At 38.2% G+C, this 21,513-nt stretch overlaps 1 protein-coding gene across 1 annotated transcript in view; it reads left to right on the forward strand.

The window, feature by feature from the left end:
• Nucleotides 1-21,513, forward strand: part of KMO (kynurenine 3-monooxygenase) — a 54,935-nt gene that overhangs the window by 13,382 nt on the left and 20,040 nt on the right. The window contains 6 exon segments of the mRNA XM_067729469.1: nt 6,776-6,845; nt 8,389-8,486; nt 9,694-9,783; nt 16,088-16,136; nt 19,852-19,939; nt 21,335-21,500. Of these exon segments, the coding sequence (XP_067585570.1) occupies nt 6,776-6,845; nt 8,389-8,486; nt 9,694-9,783; nt 16,088-16,136; nt 19,852-19,939; nt 21,335-21,500 (561 nt within the window).

Consider the following 21,513-nt stretch of genomic DNA (forward strand, 5'->3'; position numbering starts at 1 on the left):
AAGGTTCACAGCAAAATTAAGGGGAATACAGAGATTTCCCATATACCTCTGGCCCCATTATCAACCACCCCCACCAGAATGGTATATTTGTTGCAGTTGATGAACCTACACTGATACATCGTTATCACTCAAATTTCATAGTTTACCTTGTTCACTCTTGGTGTTGTACATTCTGTGGGTTTGGATAAATGTATAAAATTAGGGTATCATACAGAGTATTTTCAATGTCCTAAAAATCCTCTATGTTCTGCCTACTTACCACCCCTTACCTCTGGTATATTTATTTAACAAAATAATTCAACATGGATTTCTTGGTTGGCCTTTCAGGATATTAAATATGTGAATTGCTTTGCAAAATTAAATTTTTAAACTTTCCACACACTTAATGGTTTAAATAGGGACTGACTACAAAATAACCATCACAGTCTACAGAAATTGAATAACATGAAGAAAGTTAGGTGGCTGCAGTATCCATGGTGAGAGGAGACACAAGCCCTGAACCATCAGATTATTAAGAAAAAGAATATCTAAGTGCTTAGATGCTAAGTTGCCTTGGAGCAGAGGAAAAAAAACTTAGGTGGAGTAAATAGAAGAGGACTCAGGTCCTCCTGTGCCTACAATTGTACTAATAGGGCCCCTAAACACTGCCCAGGTGCAACCCCTCTCCTTAATCCCCACATCCACTGGGGGCTGCTGAGAACACAGCAGCCTCACATCTCAGAGCTCCTCTAGTTAAGTGTGCCCTCGCAGGTGTACCCTCATCCATATCTGTGATTCCTGTCTCCCTGCTGAACTTCTCTTTTCTCCCTTCCCTTCCAAAATCTTCCACAGAGCCCACTGGATCTGTTTTTTGGTAGGCAAAATTTCCAGTATTTTTGCTTTACTTATTGCATTTCCCCTCAGACTCCTGGCCTTAGCTTAAACCTGAGGACAGCAGCTCTCTTGCAGCCTTCTCCCACAGCTCAAGTATCTCAAGATTGGGAGTTGCCATGGTACCCTTACTCTACACCGAAACTTCCAGCCCTGTCTCCATTTTTATGTGCAAATCATTTGAGGTTACTTATACTACTTATATCACCTCTGTCCCCTCACTGTGGTCATCAATCAACCTCTAGGCCACTTCTACCCAATACTGAAGACTTCATAATCTTTTTTCTATACCCCAGCCCTGACATCACACTGAGTGACTATCAAAGTTTACATTGATGACCCAACCAATTCCCTAGCCTGTTAGTTCCTAGAACTCTGTGCTTTCAGTCCCTTCCACCTCCATCATACTTCAGTCTCCAAGTCCCATGACCACATCTTGGACCTCGACCTTGTCATTCCACAGAAGTGCCTCATCTACGATAATAGTGTTGGATTTAGGACTCTCTGTTCAAAGCCTCCTAACTTACTAGCTCTCTCATTCAGTTGCTTCTCCTACATCTATTCTTCACAGGGAACTCCAACTCCCCCCATTTATCAGTCCTCTCTGTTTTCCTTTCATCCCATCCAACTTAATTGTTATTGTTCATCAATCCACATAATACTTCAACTCCTTGCTTTCTATTCCATCCAAATGGATGGATCCCACTCTGCTTGATTCCAGTGGTTTTCTTCCTCTCCATAGAATCCAAGCTGTTCAGTGCTACAATGAAAAAAATATAACAAAACCTCAAATCTTGGGGCCACTCTTAATTCATGGTCTCAATCTTCAACTGTATGCTATTCACCAATACTTCTACTTTATTGATTAAGAGCCTGTGTTCTGGAGACAGATTGGATCCATTTGAATCTTGATACCAACTCCAGCACTCACTAGCTGTGTTACCTTAGGGGAGCCACTTAACTTCTCTGTGCCTCAATTTCCATATCTGTAAAACAAGATAATAAAGTATCTACTTCATATGGCTGCAGAGAAGATTAAATGAGTTAGAGCAATGAATGAATGATACATAACAACTTCTTGTTGGGTTTGTACATTATTATTATTGTTTCTTTAATTGGATTTCTGTTTTATTCTTTCTAGTAGTTATTTTTAACCTTTATCATGTGTTCCTTCTGCTTAGAACCCTCTTCCTCCTGACCCACCCACACTTATTTGGCTGACTCCCACTCAATCTTTCAGTCTCAGGTTAGATTTCATTTTTTTCTGAGAAGTCATACCCTATCTTACTCTGTAACCCTACATTTGGCTTAAGGGTCCTTTCTCCGTACTCTCATAGCTGTACTTCCCCCACCATGCTATTTATCACTGTGTTATAATCGACTGTAATCCCCTTGAGAGATCTAGATATATCTTGCTCTTGGTTGTATCCTTAGCATCTAGCACAGAGCTGGCACATAGGAAAAAATCAATATATATGTGCTAAATAAATATGTGAATAATATTTGAAAAAATGAAGATCCAGCCAAGACTGTGAACTCCCTTGGGGCAGCCATTATGTATTATCTTTGGATCACTTTTAATGCCTAACAAAGATTCTTGTAATACTTAGGAATCAATAAATATTTTCCAAATAATCATTTTTCTATATCTCTTGAAAGTTGTTTTTAAAATTCCAAAGGATTCATACTCTTTATCAATTTGCTTCTTCTCTACATGTCAAAATAGTTTCATTCTTCAACTCAACTGAAACATAGTCTTCTCCAGTAAGCTTTTACCAATCCCTTTGTTCTGGCTATCTATTGCTGTGTAATAAACTACCCCAAAACTTAGTGGCCTAAAACAACAATCTATTATTACGCCTCACAGTTCTGTGGGTGTTCTGCCATGTACCAGGGGCTGCAGTCATCTGAAGGCTTGACTAAGCTGGATGTCCAAGATGGCGCACTCCCATGGCTGGCAGTTTGTGTTGGTTGTTGATGGGTGAAACGCTCAGCTGAGGCTCTTAACTAGAGCAACTGCATGGGTACTGTCCATGTGGCTTGGGTTTCTCACACATAACAGCCTCCAGATAGGTACTCTTCTTATATGATCACTGGCTTCCAAATGGCAGGAAGCAGAAGCTTCCAGGCCAGCTAAGGACAATGCCTGGAAATGGCTCAGGTGTCACTTCTACTGCATTTTATTGATCAAGGCTATCACAGGCCCTCCTGGATTCAAGAAAGTGAAGAAATAAACTCCACTTCTTGCTGAAGGAGTGTTAAGATCAAATAACAGAAGAGGTATTGTTATGACCATCTTTGAAAAATACAATCTGCTAGATCCCTTAAGGCAAAATTAATCCCTTTCTTGTATGTTCTGTAAGATTTCCTTTAGTCCTTTTTTTTCTTTCTTTTAACATTGATTTCCACCTCTGGGCTGAGAATTATTTTGCAGGGAAAGGTATCTCAATCTATATGCACAAAACATTGGGTAAATGGAATAAAATTATATGACTAAAACATATAATTATTTAAAAATTATATATAAATGTTTTATGATTAAATTTATTATATATATATTTTAACCAACCCATATATGAAATCCAGATACTGTGGGGGATCTGCAAAATTTTTATATAAAATCTACTAAACATTGATTAGTTTATATGTTTGTCTCTTCTTGAACTAGATTAAACTAGATTGAACTAGATTGACACCTGAACTAAATTAGGTGTCAGTGGGCCTGAGTACTTAGCTTGACAATCTTTAGATCCCTAAAATCTAGCAGATTAAATCATGCATAACAGATGCTCAATATAATTTGGCTTGGTTTGGTTATAAATTTTATTTAAAAATGTAATCTCTACCATTCATTTATACATTCAACAAATATTGATCAGGTACTGATTATGTTGCAAACACAATGGTTTTGGGCAGGGATAAAATGGTGAGCAAAAACAGTTTGCAGCTTAGTGGGGTAGACAGATATTGATTATAGAATCACCCTAAGGATGTAAACTTTCAATTGTGATAAGCACTTTGTATTAGTTTCCTAGGGCTGCCGTAACAGAATACCACAAACAAGTGGTTTAAAAAATAAATAGTTATTGTTTCACAGTTCTGGAGGCTAGAAGTCTAAAATCAAGGTGTCAGGAGGGTTGGCTCCTTCTGAGGGATGTGAGAGAAAGATCTGTTCTGGGTCTCTCTCCTTGGCTTGTAGATGGACGTCTTCTCCCTGTGTCTCTTCACATCATCTTCCCTCTATGAGTGTTTCAGTATCCAAATCCCCCTTTTTATAAGGACTCCCATCATATTGGATTTGGGGGCACCCTAGTGACCCCATTTTAACTTAATTACTTCTGTAAATACCTTGTCTCCAAATAAGGTCACACTGAGTTACTGGGGTTAAGACTTCATCATATGAATTTGGGGGTGTCACAATTTAACCCTTAACATTTCTCAAAGGAAAAGTCTGTAGCACTATGAGAACTCATAAGAAGGGGTTTGAGGTAGTTAGAGTGGCTGAAGAAGGCTTCCTTAAGGAAGTAAAGCTGAGTGGAGACCTGAGGATGAATGGGCATTTACTAGAAAAAGAGGAAAGAGAAGAAGATTGTTAGCCACAGAAATCTTTTGGTGAGGGAGAGCATGATGAGTACAAGCAGCTGAAAGAAGGCTAGCAAAGCTGGGGCAGAACAGTGATGTGATCTCCATAATGTAAAAATATTATGGAGAAAATCTTAGGCCTACAATGATGTCATTTTTCTCTGAGAAGATTATGTTTGCTTCTGTCAGGTGGCTGTGGTTACCAGCAATCCCAGATGAACATAATCCAATCAGGGCTAGAGATGATTCCTAAGCCTACTTTGGTCCTTTTGATCATTGATTTATTTCCAGTTTACCCTACTTCTAAGATATACCTGTTTAGGGTTCTAACCCAAAGCCTGGGCATTTATTAAACCCTCCTGAACAGGAGGTTGGGGTACGTGTCCTACACTCCAGATTTTGTCCCTCTAACTTCATGAATCTATCAAAAATTCTGTTGAAATTCTTTGCCTCCCCTGTAATCAGTAGATAACCTAGGTGTGGCTCCAAATGCCAAGTTCACCTGCCTGGGCTTTCTTTTTCTCTTAGCAGAAGATTTCGTTCAAATGACCTGTTTCACTATTACACCAAATGGCTGCTTGTGGAGAATCAATGGTCAAGAAGTCAGATGAATGCTGGTAGAATAAAAAGGAAACGACATTAATCGAGCACAATGATTATGATAACTAGCAGCAGAATGGTGAAAATGAAAAGAGATGGATAGATGGAGAAACATTACAGGGTAGAATTGGCAGAACTTGGAATGGATTGGATGTGGAGAATGAGAGAGAGAGAGGTGCCACAGACGACTCTTAGATTTCTAGCTTGAGCAACTGGATGGATGAGATGTCATTCATTGAGACATCCCATCCATCCCATGTGAAGAGAACTGACACAATTTGGGGCAAGGATCACAAGTTTCAATTTGTATCTGTTGATTCTGAGGTGCTTTGAGACATTTAAAAAGGTACATCAATTAAACATCTATATGCATGAGCTCAAAAAAGAGATCTGAGTGGGAGATGTAAGTTTTTGCATCACCATGGATGTGGAAGATAGACCAGGATGGAGGCTTAAGAAGCCCCAACATTTGATTGTCCTTCTTTGCAAGGGTGAAAGACAGAAAGAGGCAATGGCCAGAGGTGTATGGCAAAAAACAGAAAATGAAGGAAATTTAGTGTTTCAAGAAGAAAGGTTAGTTAACAGTATTGAATGCTACTGAAAATTCGAGTGTGATAATTAAATATAGATGGCGTTCTTAAATTTAAGTTGCTAGTGGTGAGGCATTAATCACTGCAACCTATATAAAGCTATTTAGGAGGGCAATGCTATAAAGCTTTGAGAAGACAATATACAAAAACGTTGTTATAATCTCAAAGTAGGGAAGGATTTCTTAAGCAGGACACCAAATGCATTAACAATAATGTAAAAGATTCTTAAATGTGACTACATTAAAATAGATTCTCATCATTAAAGATACTATATAGTTTAAAAAGCAAGCCACAGAATGGAAGAAGATATTTGCAACATTTAAAAATGACAGACCCTGTACTCAGATCTCTGAATAGCTCAAATGATCGATAGAAGAAAAAACAGACAACTCAACCGAAAATGGGCAAGACAGACACTTTACAAGAGAGGAGATGCAAATAGGTAATCAATATATGAAAAAGTGTTCAATCTCTTTATTAATAACTATTTATTTATGTAAATTAAATCTATACTCCTCCTCACCTTACCCAACCACTACTATGTTTAAAAGTTTGAGAACACCAAACGCTGGCAGCAAAGAACGAACTCTCAGAAGCTGCTGGTAATACACAAGTGTGATTCTAATTATCTGATTCAAAAGCAGACAAAATTAAATTACATTGCCTAGGGAGGTATACCTAAGTGGTAAAAATATAAAGAAGCAAAGATTGGTTATCACAAAAGTCAGAACGTTTACCTCTAGGTGAAAGTTTGGGGATTGTAACCGGGGAGGAGTTTGGGGGAGACATAGGAGATTAGCAATGTTCTACTTTTTGATCAGAGTGGCTATATGGGTGTTCGCTTTCTAATTATTCTGTAAACAGTACACATGGTTTATGATTGTTCTGTATGAAAGTTATATCTCATCATACAAAAGTAAAAAAAAAGGAAAAACCAAAACTTCCTTGAAAATTATACCACTTAATGTTGAGTTAATCCCATTATTTTTGCAAATGGTATTTTCCTGTAGTGATTGAGTAAATCAGTGTAATGACTGAGGCTATGACCACACATGATGTTGCATTTAGCCAGAAAAATTCCCTGTATTTGTGGAATCAGATAAAAATTTGAAAAAAATTGCTTTGATTCCTAGGTGGGATCATTAAATGCATGCTTCCTTGCCAAGAGGAATTTCCAAGTTAATGTATATGAAGCTAGAGAAGGTAAGACAATACTGAATAACGTGAGATGTTGTTCTAATTCTTTGACTTCTTCCTCCTTACATTTTTTTCTTTTATTTTTAACATCATTATTGGAGTATAATTGCTTTACAATGGTGTGTTAGTTTCTGCTTTATAACAAACTGAATCAGCTTTACATATACATATATCCCCATATCCCCTCCCTCTTGCATCTCCCTCCCACCCTCCCTATCCCACCCCTCTAGGTGGTCACAAAGCGCTGAGCTGATCTCCCTGTGCTATGCAGCTGCTTCCCACTAGCTATCTATTTTACATTTGGTAGTGTATATATGTCCATGCCACTCTCTCACTTCTTCCCAGCTTACACTTCCCCCTCCCCGTGTCCTCAAGTCCATTCTCTACATCTGCATCTTTATTCCTGTCCTGCCCCTAGGTTCTTCAGAACCATTTTTTTTTAGATTCCATATATATGTGTTTGCATACAGTATTTGTTTTTCTTTCTGACTTACTTCACTCTATATGAGAGTCTCTAGGTCCATCCACCTCACTGCAAATAACTCAACTTCATTTCTTTTTATGGCTGAGTAATATTCCATTGCATACATGTACCACATCTTCTTTATCCATTCATCTGTCAATGGACACTTAGGTTGCTTCCATGTCCTGGCTATTGTAAATAGAGCTATAGTGAACATTGTGGTACATGTCTCTCTCTCTTTTTTTAAATTATTTATTTATTTATTTTATGGCTGGGTTGGGTCTTTGTTTCTGTGCAAGGGCCTTCTCTAGTTGTGGCAAGCGAGGGCCACGCTTCATCGCAGTGCACGGGCCTCTCACTATCGTGGCCTCTCTTGTTGCAGAGCACAGGCTTCAGACGCGCAGGCTCAGTAGTTGTGGCTCACAGGTCCAGTTGCTCCGTGGCATGTGGGATCTTCCCAGACCAGGGCTCAAACCTGTGTCCCCTGCATTGGCAGGTGGACTCCCAACCACTGCGCCACCAGAGAAGCCCCTACATGTCTCTTTTTGAATTATGGTTTTCTCAGTGTATATGCCCAGTAGTGGGATTGCTGGGTCGTATAGTAGTCCTATTTTTAGTTTTTTAAAGAACCTGCATACTGTTTTCCATAGTGGCTATATCAATTTACATTCCTACCAACAGTGCAAGAGGGTTCCCTTTTCTCTACACCCTCTCCAGCATTTACTGTTTATAGATTTTTCGATGAAGGCCATTCTGACCGGTGTGAGGTGATACCTCATTGTAGTTTTGATTTGCATTTCTCTAATGATTAGTGATGTTGAGCATCCTTTCATTTGTTTGTTGGCAACTCCTTAGATTTTAAAAAGAAAAAAAATTTTAAAGATGCACTGTTAGATTTCATTAAAAACCTCAACTATCTAAATTTAATTTAATGCAAATATATTACTATCCGTGTTTTCTTTAAAAGAGTTAACAAGGTCTTTTAATTTGGTCCAGATGGCACCAGTTTTTCAGGTGCTCTATGCTCATCCTGTATTAGGATATAAGAAAGTGTGTGTAACATGGGGTTTACTTCCAATATCTTAGATATCCGAGTGACTAAATTTGCACGTGGAAGAAGCATTAATTTGGCCCTTTCTTATAGAGGACGACAAGCCTTGAAATCCATTGGCCTGGAAGATCAGGTACCTTGTTAATGCATTTTCCTTATAGAAAATAATATCTGCTGTTTTTCAACAACTGCACGGTCTTGATTTCTCCTAGTTCAAAGCACCACTTAACGTCAAAAAAACCTCTGCATGAGAGCTCATTTTACAAAGGTTTTCAAACTTCTATATTTCACAACAGGGTGAACATTTCACACTTGAGGCACCTGGGGGGACCAGAGCAGGTTGTGGGGCAGGCAGATACTGTATCAGATGGGAACTCGATCATCACTTCTGACACTGGGCTCTCAACAGTATCGTGAACCTCTGCCTACAGAAGTGTGATCTGAGATGGCATCCAGGGTGAGAGGAGGCGGGCGAACTCTGTTCTTTTGACTACTTAGGTCCATAATCTCTTATCCACAACTCTGTACTCCAGAAGTTCTGGGACTAGAAAGCTTTTTCATCACCCGCTCAGCAGCAAACTTGACCTGATGTGAGGCTCTTTATAGGCTTTTTAAAAAAAATCTCATTTCGTGTGAATGTGTTTTACTAAAGAAATATTGTGTTAGGGGTGGTGCCCTAGACTCCTCTGTGTGTCATATAATAACCACATATGCACTACATTGCCTATCTAAAATTTGAAAACTTCTGAATTCTGAAACCAATGAGCTCTCAGTGTTTGGATTGTGTGCCTGTTGCAGATTTTCCTTATATGGATTCAATGTTGCCAAACTTCTCACTATCATGTCTCTTGGAAATGTGAAGAGAAATAATATATTTTTATTGATAGCACTTTTGCAACAGTGGTCTTTGAAATGATATATAAGTCAATATAACTGCCATTTGCATTTCCACATTTTTCTTAGGCATGTGTAGGAAAGCACTTTGCACTGGATTTCAGGAATCCTGGGATTTACTCCTCATACATTACTCTCTTTTGTGATCATGAGAAAAATAACTTAATCTCTCTGACAATGAACCATTTCTTCGCTTGTAATATTTGCTTTAGACCAAATAAACTTGATGTCTATTCTAAAATCTAAAGGTTAAAAAAAACCTAAAAAGTAAAATTTGCAGGAACATAGTTTTTATTGATTTTCTACCATACTGTGTTCTCATGGACCTTTACATTTTTTGATTTTTGGAAAATACTTGAATAAGCACATTTTAAAATTGATATTTATCTTATTTGCATGATGCCACATTATGGAAATTGAAATTGATATTTCTGATTTTATTTCAGATTGTATCCCAAGGTATCCCCATGAGAGCAAGAATGATTCACTCTCTTTCAGGAAAAAAGTCTGCAATTCCCTATGGGACAAAGTCACAGGTAGGTTTAACTGGAGATACTTTTCTTGTAAAATGGTAATAACTGAGTCTAATGTCTGGAACCTGCTACTTTCTTGTTGGCCCTGCCTTTCTTCTCTAACCCTATCTTTGACATTGCTTGCCTGTTTAGAATGCAAGAACATATACTAGTTAATTCATATGAGATGCTTAGAAAGGGCCCAGTCTCTAATAACCATTCAATAATGGTTATTATTGTTATTGCTATTAGGCTGTTTTATGCCTCTATGCTTCACTCATACTGGCCTGGGATGCCCTTTCCCTCCCATCTCCTTTCAACTAGATAGAGATTACCATGTATTTATTGTTAAGCATACTATGCAAGAACAACACTATGCAAACTTAAGTTTTATGATGCTATTGCCTCCCCCTGACTCTCTTGCCTCAAATTATTATTATTCTAGTTGTAATAATTATAATGGAATTTATAGAATGAACTAGAAATGCTTTCAGCATTGTATAATTTCTCAAACAGAGGCCAGATGATGATGTAGTGTTTAAGAAAGAAAATCCATTATCCTACTTTGTGTTTTTCTTCTTATCTTTGAAATAGTAATGTACAGAGTTGGGCAAAGTATTTTTATCTGATTACACTTTCTTTCTATGTTTATTTCTTTGAGAGAGAGAATGAATGTACCATAAATCTATCAACCATAGAAAAACCCCAGCTTACTTTATCCAGCAATGCCTCATTTTGCAGAGCCCAAGTGAGGTTCATATTCTTCTGAGTCTCTGATCCTCTGCAGAGCGTCCATTGTAGGTAGATCAGCACTTCTCAGACTCACCTGGGATCTTGTTAAAATACACAGTCTGATTCTGTAGGGCTGGGGTGGAGGCTGAGTTTCTGCAAACCAAATTCACCCAGGTGGTGTCCATGCTGCAGGTCCACAGACCACACTTTGGGTAGCAAGAAATAAAGCACATATGCTCATGGGAGTAAGGTCTTTGTGGATCTTGTGCTGATTAAAGAAGCTGAAGCACCTCATACTCATTAGGGTGGCTACTATCAAAAAATAAGTGTTGGTGAGGGTGTGGAAAAATAGGAACCTTGTACCCTGTGGGTGAGAATGTAAATTGGTGCATCTACTGTGGAAAACAGTGTGGTGGTTCCTCAAAAAATTAAAAATAGAACTACCGTATGATTCAGCAATTCCACTTCTAGGTATATATTCAAAAGAACTGAAAGCAGGGTCTGGCAGAGATATTTGAACACCCATGATCATAGCAGCATTATTCTCAGTAGTCAACAAGTAAAAGCAACCAAAATGTCCATTGATGGATGGATAAACAAAATGTGGTATATACTAATGTGAGATAATAGAAAAAATACATACAGGTCTCTGCACTGGTTCCTGACATAGGGCTCCTAAAACCCTTGTAATCTTCTAAGTGATAAAAACACTAGGAGCATCTTTTGTTCTAATATTTGGTCTTTGGTTCCTTACACAGAGTTTCTAAATCTCTTGGAATTTCCTGGGTGACAGCAGTGTCTTTCCAGGTAACTCTGGATGGACTCCTGGATGGGGGCTGGTCACCAGAAAGACCAACTCATGATTAGAAGCTTGGAACTTTCAGACACAACCCCCATTCTCCAGAGCGGGGAGAGGGGCTGGAAATGGAGTTAATTATCCATCATGCCTACATGATAAAGCCTCCATAAAAATCCCAAAAGTATGGGGTCCAGAGAGCTTCCAGGTTCATGAAGACATGGAGGTACTGGGAGAGTGGCACATCCAGAGATGGCAAATACATACTTTATCCTATGCATCTCTTCCATCTAGATGTTCATCTGTATCCTTTATCATATTCTTTTATAATAAACGGGTAAATGTAAGTAACCTGTTTCCCTGAATTCTGTGAGCCACTCTAGCAAATTGATTGAACTTGAAGAGGGGATCATGGCAACTTCTGATTTATAGCTGATTAGTCAGAAGCACAGGTGACAAACTGCATTTGCAATTGGCGCGTGAAGGAGAGGAATGGTCTTGTAGGGCTGAGCTTTTAACCTGTGGAATCTGACGCCATCTCCAAGTTAGTAGTGTCAGAATAAACTATAGGGTGCCCAGCTGGAGTTGCAGAGAATTGCTGGTTTGAGGAAAACTCCCACATGTATATGGTGTCAGAAGTGTGGTGTGTGTGGTAATAGTATGAGAGTAAAGGAGAGACACATGGAAGAGGTGTAGGTTTTCTATACAACATAAAAAGGAATACCATTCAGCCTTCAAAAAGAAGGAAGTTCTGATATTCTACAACATAGATAAAACTTAGATAAACTAAGCTAAATAAGCCAGTCACAAAATGTTAAGTACTATATAATTCTGCTTATGTAAGGTATCTAGAGTAGTTATATTCATAGAAAGAGAAAGTAGAATGGTGGTTGACAGGGCCTGGAGGAAGGGAGGAATGGGGAGCTATTATTTAATGGGGACAGAGTTTCAGGTTTACAAGATGAAGAGTTCTGTGGATGGATGGTTCTGATAGTAGCGCAACAATGTAAATGTATTTAATGCCATCGAACTGTATATTTAAAAATGGTTAAGATGGTAAATTTTGTGTGCGTTTAAAAAGTAATTGAAGGGCTTCCCTGGTGGCGCAGTGGTTGAGAGTCTGCCTGCCGATACAGGGGACACGGGTTCGTGCCCCCGTCCGGGAAGGTCCCACATGCCGCGGAGTGGCTGGGCCCGTGAGCCATGGCTGCTGAGCCTGCGCGTCCGGAGCCTGTGCTCCGCAACAGGAGAGGCCACAGCAGTGAGAGGCCCGCGTACCGCAAAAAAAAAAAAGTAATTGAAAAGTAAAACATCCCAACGACTAAATGGGAATGAGGGGGTAGTGGGGAAGGACTAAAATTTTCTATTTAATGACTTTTTAGAAATAATAACCTGCTTATTTTGGCATTATGAAAACTTAGGTACAGAATCTTAATACATGAGCCTGGCAGGGGAAGGAAGGGAAAGAAAGTCCACTGACCATCCATAGTCAGATAAATGTCTTCAGATAATTAATATGTCCTGTTTAATTGGCCCCAAATTGAGCTTGGTGCTATAAGAAAGAAAAGAATTGCCTCTTCTTGATAGGCAAGTAAGATTTACACATGCAAGTCAAGTATAAACTATACTAACTAAATGTATCTTTTCTGGAAGCAATAATTGTCGTCCTGTGCTATGCTAGCCATGCCCTGTGCTAGTTGCTGAGCAACAGGAGAGGAGCTTGCAACCTGGGGAGGACAGATAGTTATCAAGTTCTTGTGAAAAGAACTCACCCGAGTGATGGCAGGGGCACTCAGCTATATGGTTCAGAGAGGGAGGAAAGCTTTCATTTTCAGAGAAGAGAAGGTGAGGCTTGAAACAGACATTTTGTTTAAATCTTAGATTGGCAGCGAAATAGCACTGTTCCAATCAAATGACAGTCTATCTATGGAGGGACGTTGGGTGAGACCAAATTTCTAAACAATGTAAATTTTTAAGTGTCATGTGTGTCCAGTGATGAGAAAACTTGCAAAGAATCTCACAGCAATCAGCAGCTTTAGATGCATTGACTCCAACCACCTTGGAGAAAGAAACAGGCTGCATGATCACATGAGGTCAGCAGCAAGGGAGAAACAAGACAGGTTTCCTTACAGAAAACAGCCAGTGAGCATGGTGTAGGAGGCCCTCAGAGGAGTGCTGGTAGTACTGCTGAGTTGCACAGTTTCTTTTTGCTAAAATGAGAGCGACTCGTAATAGTCATCCCACCTTTCTCTTGGATTAACATTGTGCTGAGGAGGTCCAATTCAGCATATCCATCCCTTCCCCAGAGATTGAACCAATAAAGTATGAATAGGTCAAGGAGTAAGATATGGTTCAAAAATAACAGGGAAGCTAGATGAAAAGAGTGACTTGGACTTGAGGCTAAAATTGACTTCCTTACCCTCACAGAGAGAGAAAGAGAGAGAGAGAGAGAGAGAGAGAGAGAGAGAGGAGCAGTTTTATCACCAATGACTCCCCAGGAAGTTGAAAGTGTTGGTGGGAGTTCTCATTTCAGGGCCTTCAATATGGAAGGAGGAAATGATCCTTCCCCATCAATCTTGCCATTTCTCAATTCTTAACAATTGAGTTAATGCTAAATTTATAGCTTTGCATCACTGTCTTTATACTGGAGTCGAACATGGGGTCTCCTTATCTTTTAAGAACTATATAAAATTGCTTTGAATTGGTCGATTCCACAGACTGTGGAAGTGCAAAGCCATCCCCATGACCCCAGGATTCCTTCAAATGCTCAGGGAGCCTACCTACTGTCCTATGGACTTCTTGGTGTCCACTCCCTCTCCTCTAGTATTGGCTGTGTACCATGATGGCCACACATGAAACTCACCATTTTCACCATTTTCCATACAGAAAGCACTCATTCAAAATACACATGAATATGCTGAAGACTTGGGGGTCATGGAAAGTCCACCTTGCACAGGACACAGCAAACAATTTATAAATTTCTAGTGTGTACAGTTTGACCTCTGAAATCCTTTCTATACCCCCTTCTCTGAGCCTCCCTCCCCCAGCTGTTATTTCTCTGCCCTTTCTCCCTTGTGGTGACTGTCTTACTGGTTCCTCCCATTTCCCTCCCCAGTTGCCAAATATCAAAATACTCTCCAATATACAGAGCAGGTCAGAGTTCCTCCAATTCTTCTTGCTAAACTCCTATACCCAAAATATAGAAATGGTGCCCCCTTACTAGAACATTCTCATTTGAAGGCTTTCAGGACTAGAATGTAAACATTTTTTCCTAGCATATTTGAAAAAGTCAGCACTGCAACTATTGTCTTACGAATCTCCAAAGGAGATTATCCTACTTATTTCAGGTTTGGTTACAAGGGCCACTTTATAGCTCTTGACTTGTTTGTTCTTATTCTTACTTATTCTTCAAAAGATAAGCCTTTTAGAATATGTATTGGAGAAGTGAAGCTTGATGTGAGTGACTCTAACTTTTGGTTATAATAAGATACTGCTCAAAGATATGGAGTAGATTAGACCGGGACTCTCCCTGGCCTTCCTGCAGGACCGACATGTCTGTTGGTTCCCAGATTATTAGTTCCCAGATTATCTCAACTAAGCCTGAAAGGAATCAAGTGTAAGGGAAAGAATATTTTCCTCACATTAATAAGCCTTTATAATTTGAATGTTTCCTAATATACTTTGAATAACAAGTGTGGTTTCTATGGAAATGCAATGATTAATAATGTAGAAGACTCGAAAACAACCATGAGGCAGAGAATGAAGACATCCCTGTTAATTTTAATTTATAGCAAAGACACAGGAAGCTCCTCCTCAGTCACTGCTTCTGTATCATGACCAAGTTATTTTTACACCATGTATAGATTTAGCTGTTAATTTTAAATGCCTATATTTGAATGAGGTGAAGATTAATAAATTACCATATTTGTGTTAAATGTTGTAATGTCCCATAATTTGGAAAATTATATGCTTTAAAATTTTAAAGCAATAGACTTGCCCTGAATTGCAAGACTGCATTATGACTTTCATGAGCTCTAGATAGGCACTTTTGCCTTTGTGAGACCCTTTCTCTATAAAACAATAAATATTGAAAATTAGATTGTATGAGTGCATTGATATAAAGATTATATTAATCTTGAATATAATCCAGACTGGATTCATTCTTATATATACTCATTATATTTATTTTTCTTCTGATTTTAAAATAAACTAAAATTAAAATATTTTCATGAATCCCTGAAAATATCATGGGCCCTATGCACTGTTCTGACCGTGTCTCATGGAACAGTTGGCCCTATGAAGTCAGAAACAACCAACACATGTCCCAGCTGGGTTCCACCTACTCCTAGCAACCCTCACCCCACCACAACCACACCACACACACACACAGCCTTTCACACCGAAATGAAGGCTTTCAAAGTAGTTTCTTTGGGAAATAGTACATTTATTCTAGTAGTGCTGTCATTTCTGAAGTTTTTTACACAGCTCGATTTAGAGACCTAAGATGAATATATGAGATTTATGTTTGATTGTTAAAACTATCTTAGTGAAACTAATGTTTTTGCTACCAGAAAAAGGTTTGTTTTTTATAGTATCGAACCTAAGTTTAAACGTGAACATTGTATAACATGTATTTGATTAAAGTGTTTATAGAAAAAAATTACTTAGTTAAATGGTTATAAAACTGAGCTTGCAACCTTCTGCTAAATGATTAATATTTCCTATTGCTGAGTGAATAAAATAGAAGCATATTTGTCCATTCTTCAGAAACAAACAGTATCTATTATATTTTTCTTGCAGTATATTCTTTCTATAAGCAGAGAAAATCTAAACAAGGATCTATTGACTGGTAAGTGCAGTGCTTTATTCACCAGTTGTCACTTTCTGTAAAGCACATGAGACTAATGATTGTCACATGATTTACTGAGATTTGTTTACTATTCCTTTTTGGGGGGGTTATTAAGAGCAAGACTATGTACAATACAAAGTGTTTCTTTAAAAGTAGAGGGCTTCCCTGGTGGCACAGTGGTTGAGAGTCTGCCTGCCGATGGAGGGGACACAGGTTCGTGCCCCGGTCCGCGAAGACCCCACATGCCGCCGAGCGGCTAGGCCCGTTAGCCATGGACGCTGAGCCTGCGCGTCCGGAGCCTGTGCTCTGCAACGGGAGAGGCCACAACAGTGAGAGGCCCGCGTACCGCAAAAAAAAAAAAAAAAAAAAAAGTAGTGGTGATGCATCTTCCAGCATCTCTTTTTCATTTTATCAGTGGTCTAAATAAAAATCATTTGTTCAGTGTGTATTAAATTCCTATTGTTTTCTAGGCACTGGATTGAATGAGTGCTCACTCCTCAGTGAAGAACTCATGGTCTAGTGGAACAACAGATATACAGATGTAACAATTTTCAAAGAGACAATTAGATTTTCTTATCAGAAAGATGAAAAGCAATAGTGTGAAGGCTGATAGAGGGCTGAAGATTTTAGAGTATTATGATAATCCCTGTGTGCAAAAACAAGGCCCTGGACTAAAGCTATAGCCAAGTGGTTGGGGGGAGGTATAGATTCAAGATATTTGTAGGAGACAAAACAGATTCAGGGTTTAGGAGGTTGAGAAAGAGGAAGGGGTGTATAAGCCTGAAGATGCTCATGTAACTAAAAAGACCTACCTATTAATTGAAAAGTCCCTGGATTGCAAATTAAATTTGTAGCTTGGATAATCAATCCAATCACATTCCATGTAGCCCTTTATCATAGTTTTTTCTCTTCTTCAGCATTTGTACTAAACAGATTCATTCCATGCAAAGCATGCCATTAGTATTTCTACTTTCTTTTAAATCAATCAATCCCTCAATGCGTTCCAGCAGCCTTGGATTTTTGGAGAGCAGAGGTTCCAATGATTTATCTGTGTTTCTCCTCAGTCCCCTACCCAGGGTGAGTTTGCAACATATCTGTTGAATTGAATTCAACTGGGAGGAGGAGTGATAGGGAAGGTCACTCTAGTTGATTCACCAGGTACTTAAGATATAGGGCTTAGTATTCTTATTTCTACTTCTTTACTTGTAGTTGTAAGACTGACTTTTGGATGAGTAGATAGGTGGGGGTGGGCTAGGTTGCTTGATATATTCATGTTGATCTTAAGAAAAGAAACTACAAAACAGATTTTTGAAAAAGTAGCATAGTGGACCTAAGATAATCTCTTAAGAGTATCCTATGAATTTATTGATAAAAATAATAGACAATATTCACTGATGCACCAGACACTATGTTAATTGCTTTATATTGCATCAATTTGTATAACCCTCCAAACAACTCTGTGAAGTGGGAATTATTTTTACCTCAGTTTTATAGATGGTAAAGGAGGCTTGGAGAGCTCCACAGAGCAGCAGATTACACTGCTAATAAGTAGTAGAATCTGGATTTGAACTTGAGTTTGTCTATTCCGAAGTCCATGCTTTTAACTATTATGGTCACTGCCTCCAGTATTATATATAATATATGAAACACCTGCTAATAATAAGGAGATCCAATCTTGCATGCTCCCCTGTTTTTCATTAGGGGTGCACTGCACAGCATGCAATTTCATAAATGACATAAATATGTTGATAAAAAGAATGCTGAATCTCTTGACTCCTAAAGTTTGTTTGACATATAAAGTTCTTTTACACAGCTCTTATTCCTTTACATGGCATCAGATGTGTGAGCCACCCATTCCACAGATAAATGCTCATTCCTTCTAATAGAAGAGCCTCACCTCTGAAAGTACTGTAACTAAGTCACTTCCCTGAATCAGCTTTTCATGTAGGATTGTTTCATAGTTTACTATTTGGTGGGCTATTAATAATTGTTAAGTAAAACAAACAGAAAAAGTATATGTGGTCAGGTAAATTTAATAAACCCTGCATCAACTTAGTTTTAAAAGTCTTTTCTTACAGTACTTCTCAGGGCCTTTATTCTACTAGTCTGCAGTGTGGATTTTCTAGAGCAATGCTGTCTAAGATGCGACCACAAATGCCAGCCACATGTATAATTTAAAACTTTATATTAACCACATTAGAAAACCTAAAAAGAAATAGGTGAAATTAATTTTAATAGTATATTTAACCTAATATATCCAAAATATTATCATTTCAATGTACAATCAATGTAAGAAAGCTACTCATGAGACATTTTATTCTTTTTATTTTTTGGTACTAAGTTGTCAAAACCCAGTGGGTACATCACATCTCCATTCAGACCAGCTGCATTTCAAGCACTCTAGAGCAACATATATCTGGGGACCAGGACAGCACAGCCAGGAGGATCAAAGTATGAGCATTTCTCTAATGACTGACCACAGAACAATTATTTTGGGGAGCATATCACAGGACTAGTGTTCCATGGAAAATTCTTTGGGATGTATTACTATACATCTAATTTGAAAATAAAATAAAATTTAATTTACAAAAAGGTTGATTCCACAAACACATTTTGTGTTTGTATTGATAAAAGACACCCATAGTGGTTCAGGTAAACTCTGACTTCTCCAAGTTATTTGTCAAAAGGTTTCTTAAACATAGATCAGTCTTAGGCTTATCTCAGATTTCAATATTCTAAAGCTTCTAATCCCATGTCCAAGAATCTTAAAGTCTTCAGACCCCAAATCAAACTCAAGCAAAGCAGAACAAAAAAAAGACAAAACCTGAGATGAAAAGGAGAGATAAGTACAGAAGTCAGACTTCTGGATTATTTTTCCTAATTTTTTTACTTTGTATGATCTCAGGCAAATTGTCTTTCCCTCCAGGATCTTGGTTATTCCATTTATAAGATGAAGAGTTTTGAAATAAATCATCTCTGAGGTCTATTCCAGCTCTAACACCTGCATTCTGATTTGTAGCTTTAAGAACAATAAATAACCACTAATTATAGATCTCCTGCCCATGAGAACTAATAGGAACAAAAATAAATTTACTACTATGATAAGAACATAATTAATAATTCAGAAAACGAAATACACTATAGATTGTTAGCAGGCAAAGAAAGCACTAAAATAATTTGATTCTACTTATTAAGTTTCAAATCTTCTTACTCATTTTCCCCTAACTGTTGCAGTGTTTGATTACAAAAAGAATTAGTATCAATAATCTATATTTATGACAAATTGAGCTAGAAGTCTAGAGGACTTGCTAAAAAGAAATATAAAGTCAGACATAGTATGAGAAAGGAAGTTTGATTGAATATTTCCGATCACAAATTAAGCCTTAAATTGGGGAAAACTTTTAAAATATGTGATGACAGCTTCTTTCCTAGGGTGCCAACAATTACAGTGATATAAGAATTTGCATAATGGAATTAGTTTTTTTTTTTTTGAGTTGAGGATAGTTGATTTTTATTTATCTCTTTTGCTACCAAATTATCCTGGAACATTTGCCAAATAGTTGTCAAATTACCTTTTAACTAACTCATTTTTACATTGGTAAGAATAAGTATCTCTATCACACTGTTCTCAGAAAATGATTAATATTTCAATTTGATTAAGTGAAATAAGAATTGGAATTTCATTTCTATTAGTTGTCTTTCTTTCTTTCCTCAGCTGTTGAGAAATATCCCAATGCAAAGGTGCACTTTGGCCACAGGCTGTTGAAATGTAATCCTGAGGAAGGAACGATCACAGTGCTTGGGTAATCACCGGTTAGCCTTTTGACTTCAGAGGTGAAGGGTTGACGTGGAGAATTGTACCTGTAAACTTTGTTCTCTGACTCTTTTGAAAGAATTAAATGATAACTAACAGGGTAATTCAAATAGTTTCTAGAATCAAGTAATTTTATATTGAAAATAGGTCTTAGATGCCTTCTGAATACTAGCACCAGTGATTCTTCCTGATTCTACACTAGTACACTAGTAACCATACTCTGCTTCAAACACTCTCCTCCCTTGAAACAGATGACCCTCCGCTGCCCTGTCTCCTCCCCTCTTTCTGAATACTGTTTGTCTGCCTCCCCTTGGCCAACTCCATTTCCTCTAGAGTTCTAAACCTCATATCCCACTCGTGGGATATGTCATGGATTCACAGTTCATTCAACAACTACTTGTAAATTCACATTTCTATGATTAACATCTCCAGGCCAGGCCTTTTTCTTCATTCTCAATCCTTATTTCAATCTTAATCAATATTAATTTCCCATTAAACACCTTCACAACTACTTGCCATAATCTCAAACACATCTAAAACCTTGATCCTCTATTTGTCACCAAGCATCTCCCATTCCTGACTTCCCTAGTACTATTACCCAAATAATTAAAATCATCCTTGATGTAGCCCTTTCCATATTTTCTCCCACTAGACCTATAAACATGCACCAATCATTCATTCTTTCTGTTTGCCTCAGAGCCTATGTCTTCCTTCTTCCTGAGCGCCACAATCCTTGGGCTCTCATCCCCACACATGCAGGCTACTACAGTCATCTTGTCCCCATTTCTTTCCCGTCTGCACTCTGGCTCCACTGCAATGTTTCCACTCCTAAGTAAGTTATCTTAAATTACTACTCTTTATACACCATCTCCCCAATGGAAAAAAATTGTTTTCTCCCATTTGCCAGAATAATGTATTTAAACCTTTTGTCTTAACATTCATTCTCTTCTCCTCCCTTCCCAATTGTATTCTTTTCTTAAATTCATCTTCTGATCCCCTCTGTTCAAGACAAATGTGTTGCTCCTAGAAGATTCTGGTCACATCCCTGTGGTTGTTCATACATTCCCTCCATTTGAAACACTTTGCTTTCTTTTCAAGGTTCTCTTCCTTCATGCAGGGAATTCAACTCTTAGTCATGCTTCTGTGGCCTAGCATGTCTTTGTTAATCAGTATGGTTGTGTGTTATCCTCATTCTCATAAGCAAACCCATGACTGGGACAATTGTTATCTTCATTTTATAGCTATCCACTCAAAGCTCTAAATCAGATAGGTAAAAGTGAGTAGTGGCCCCATTAAGTCACTACTTTTTATACCCAATAGAGGTACTTCATCATTTTCACCACTAGGCTTTTTTTTTTTTTTGATGATTTATTTTATTTTTCAGACATGAGAACGTTGCCAAAGATGTCACCTGTGACCTCATTGTAGGATGTGATGGAGCCTATTCCACTGTCAGAACTCACCTCATGAAGAAACCCCGCTTTGATTACAGTCAACAATACATTCCTCATGGGTTCATGGAATTGACTATTCCACCTAAGAATGGGGATGTAAGTCCTTTCC

The sequence above is a fragment of the Pseudorca crassidens genome, chromosome 2, assembly GCF_039906515.1.
Source record: "Pseudorca crassidens isolate mPseCra1 chromosome 2, mPseCra1.hap1, whole genome shotgun sequence".
NCBI classification, from domain to species: Eukaryota; Metazoa; Chordata; class Mammalia; order Artiodactyla; family Delphinidae; genus Pseudorca; species Pseudorca crassidens.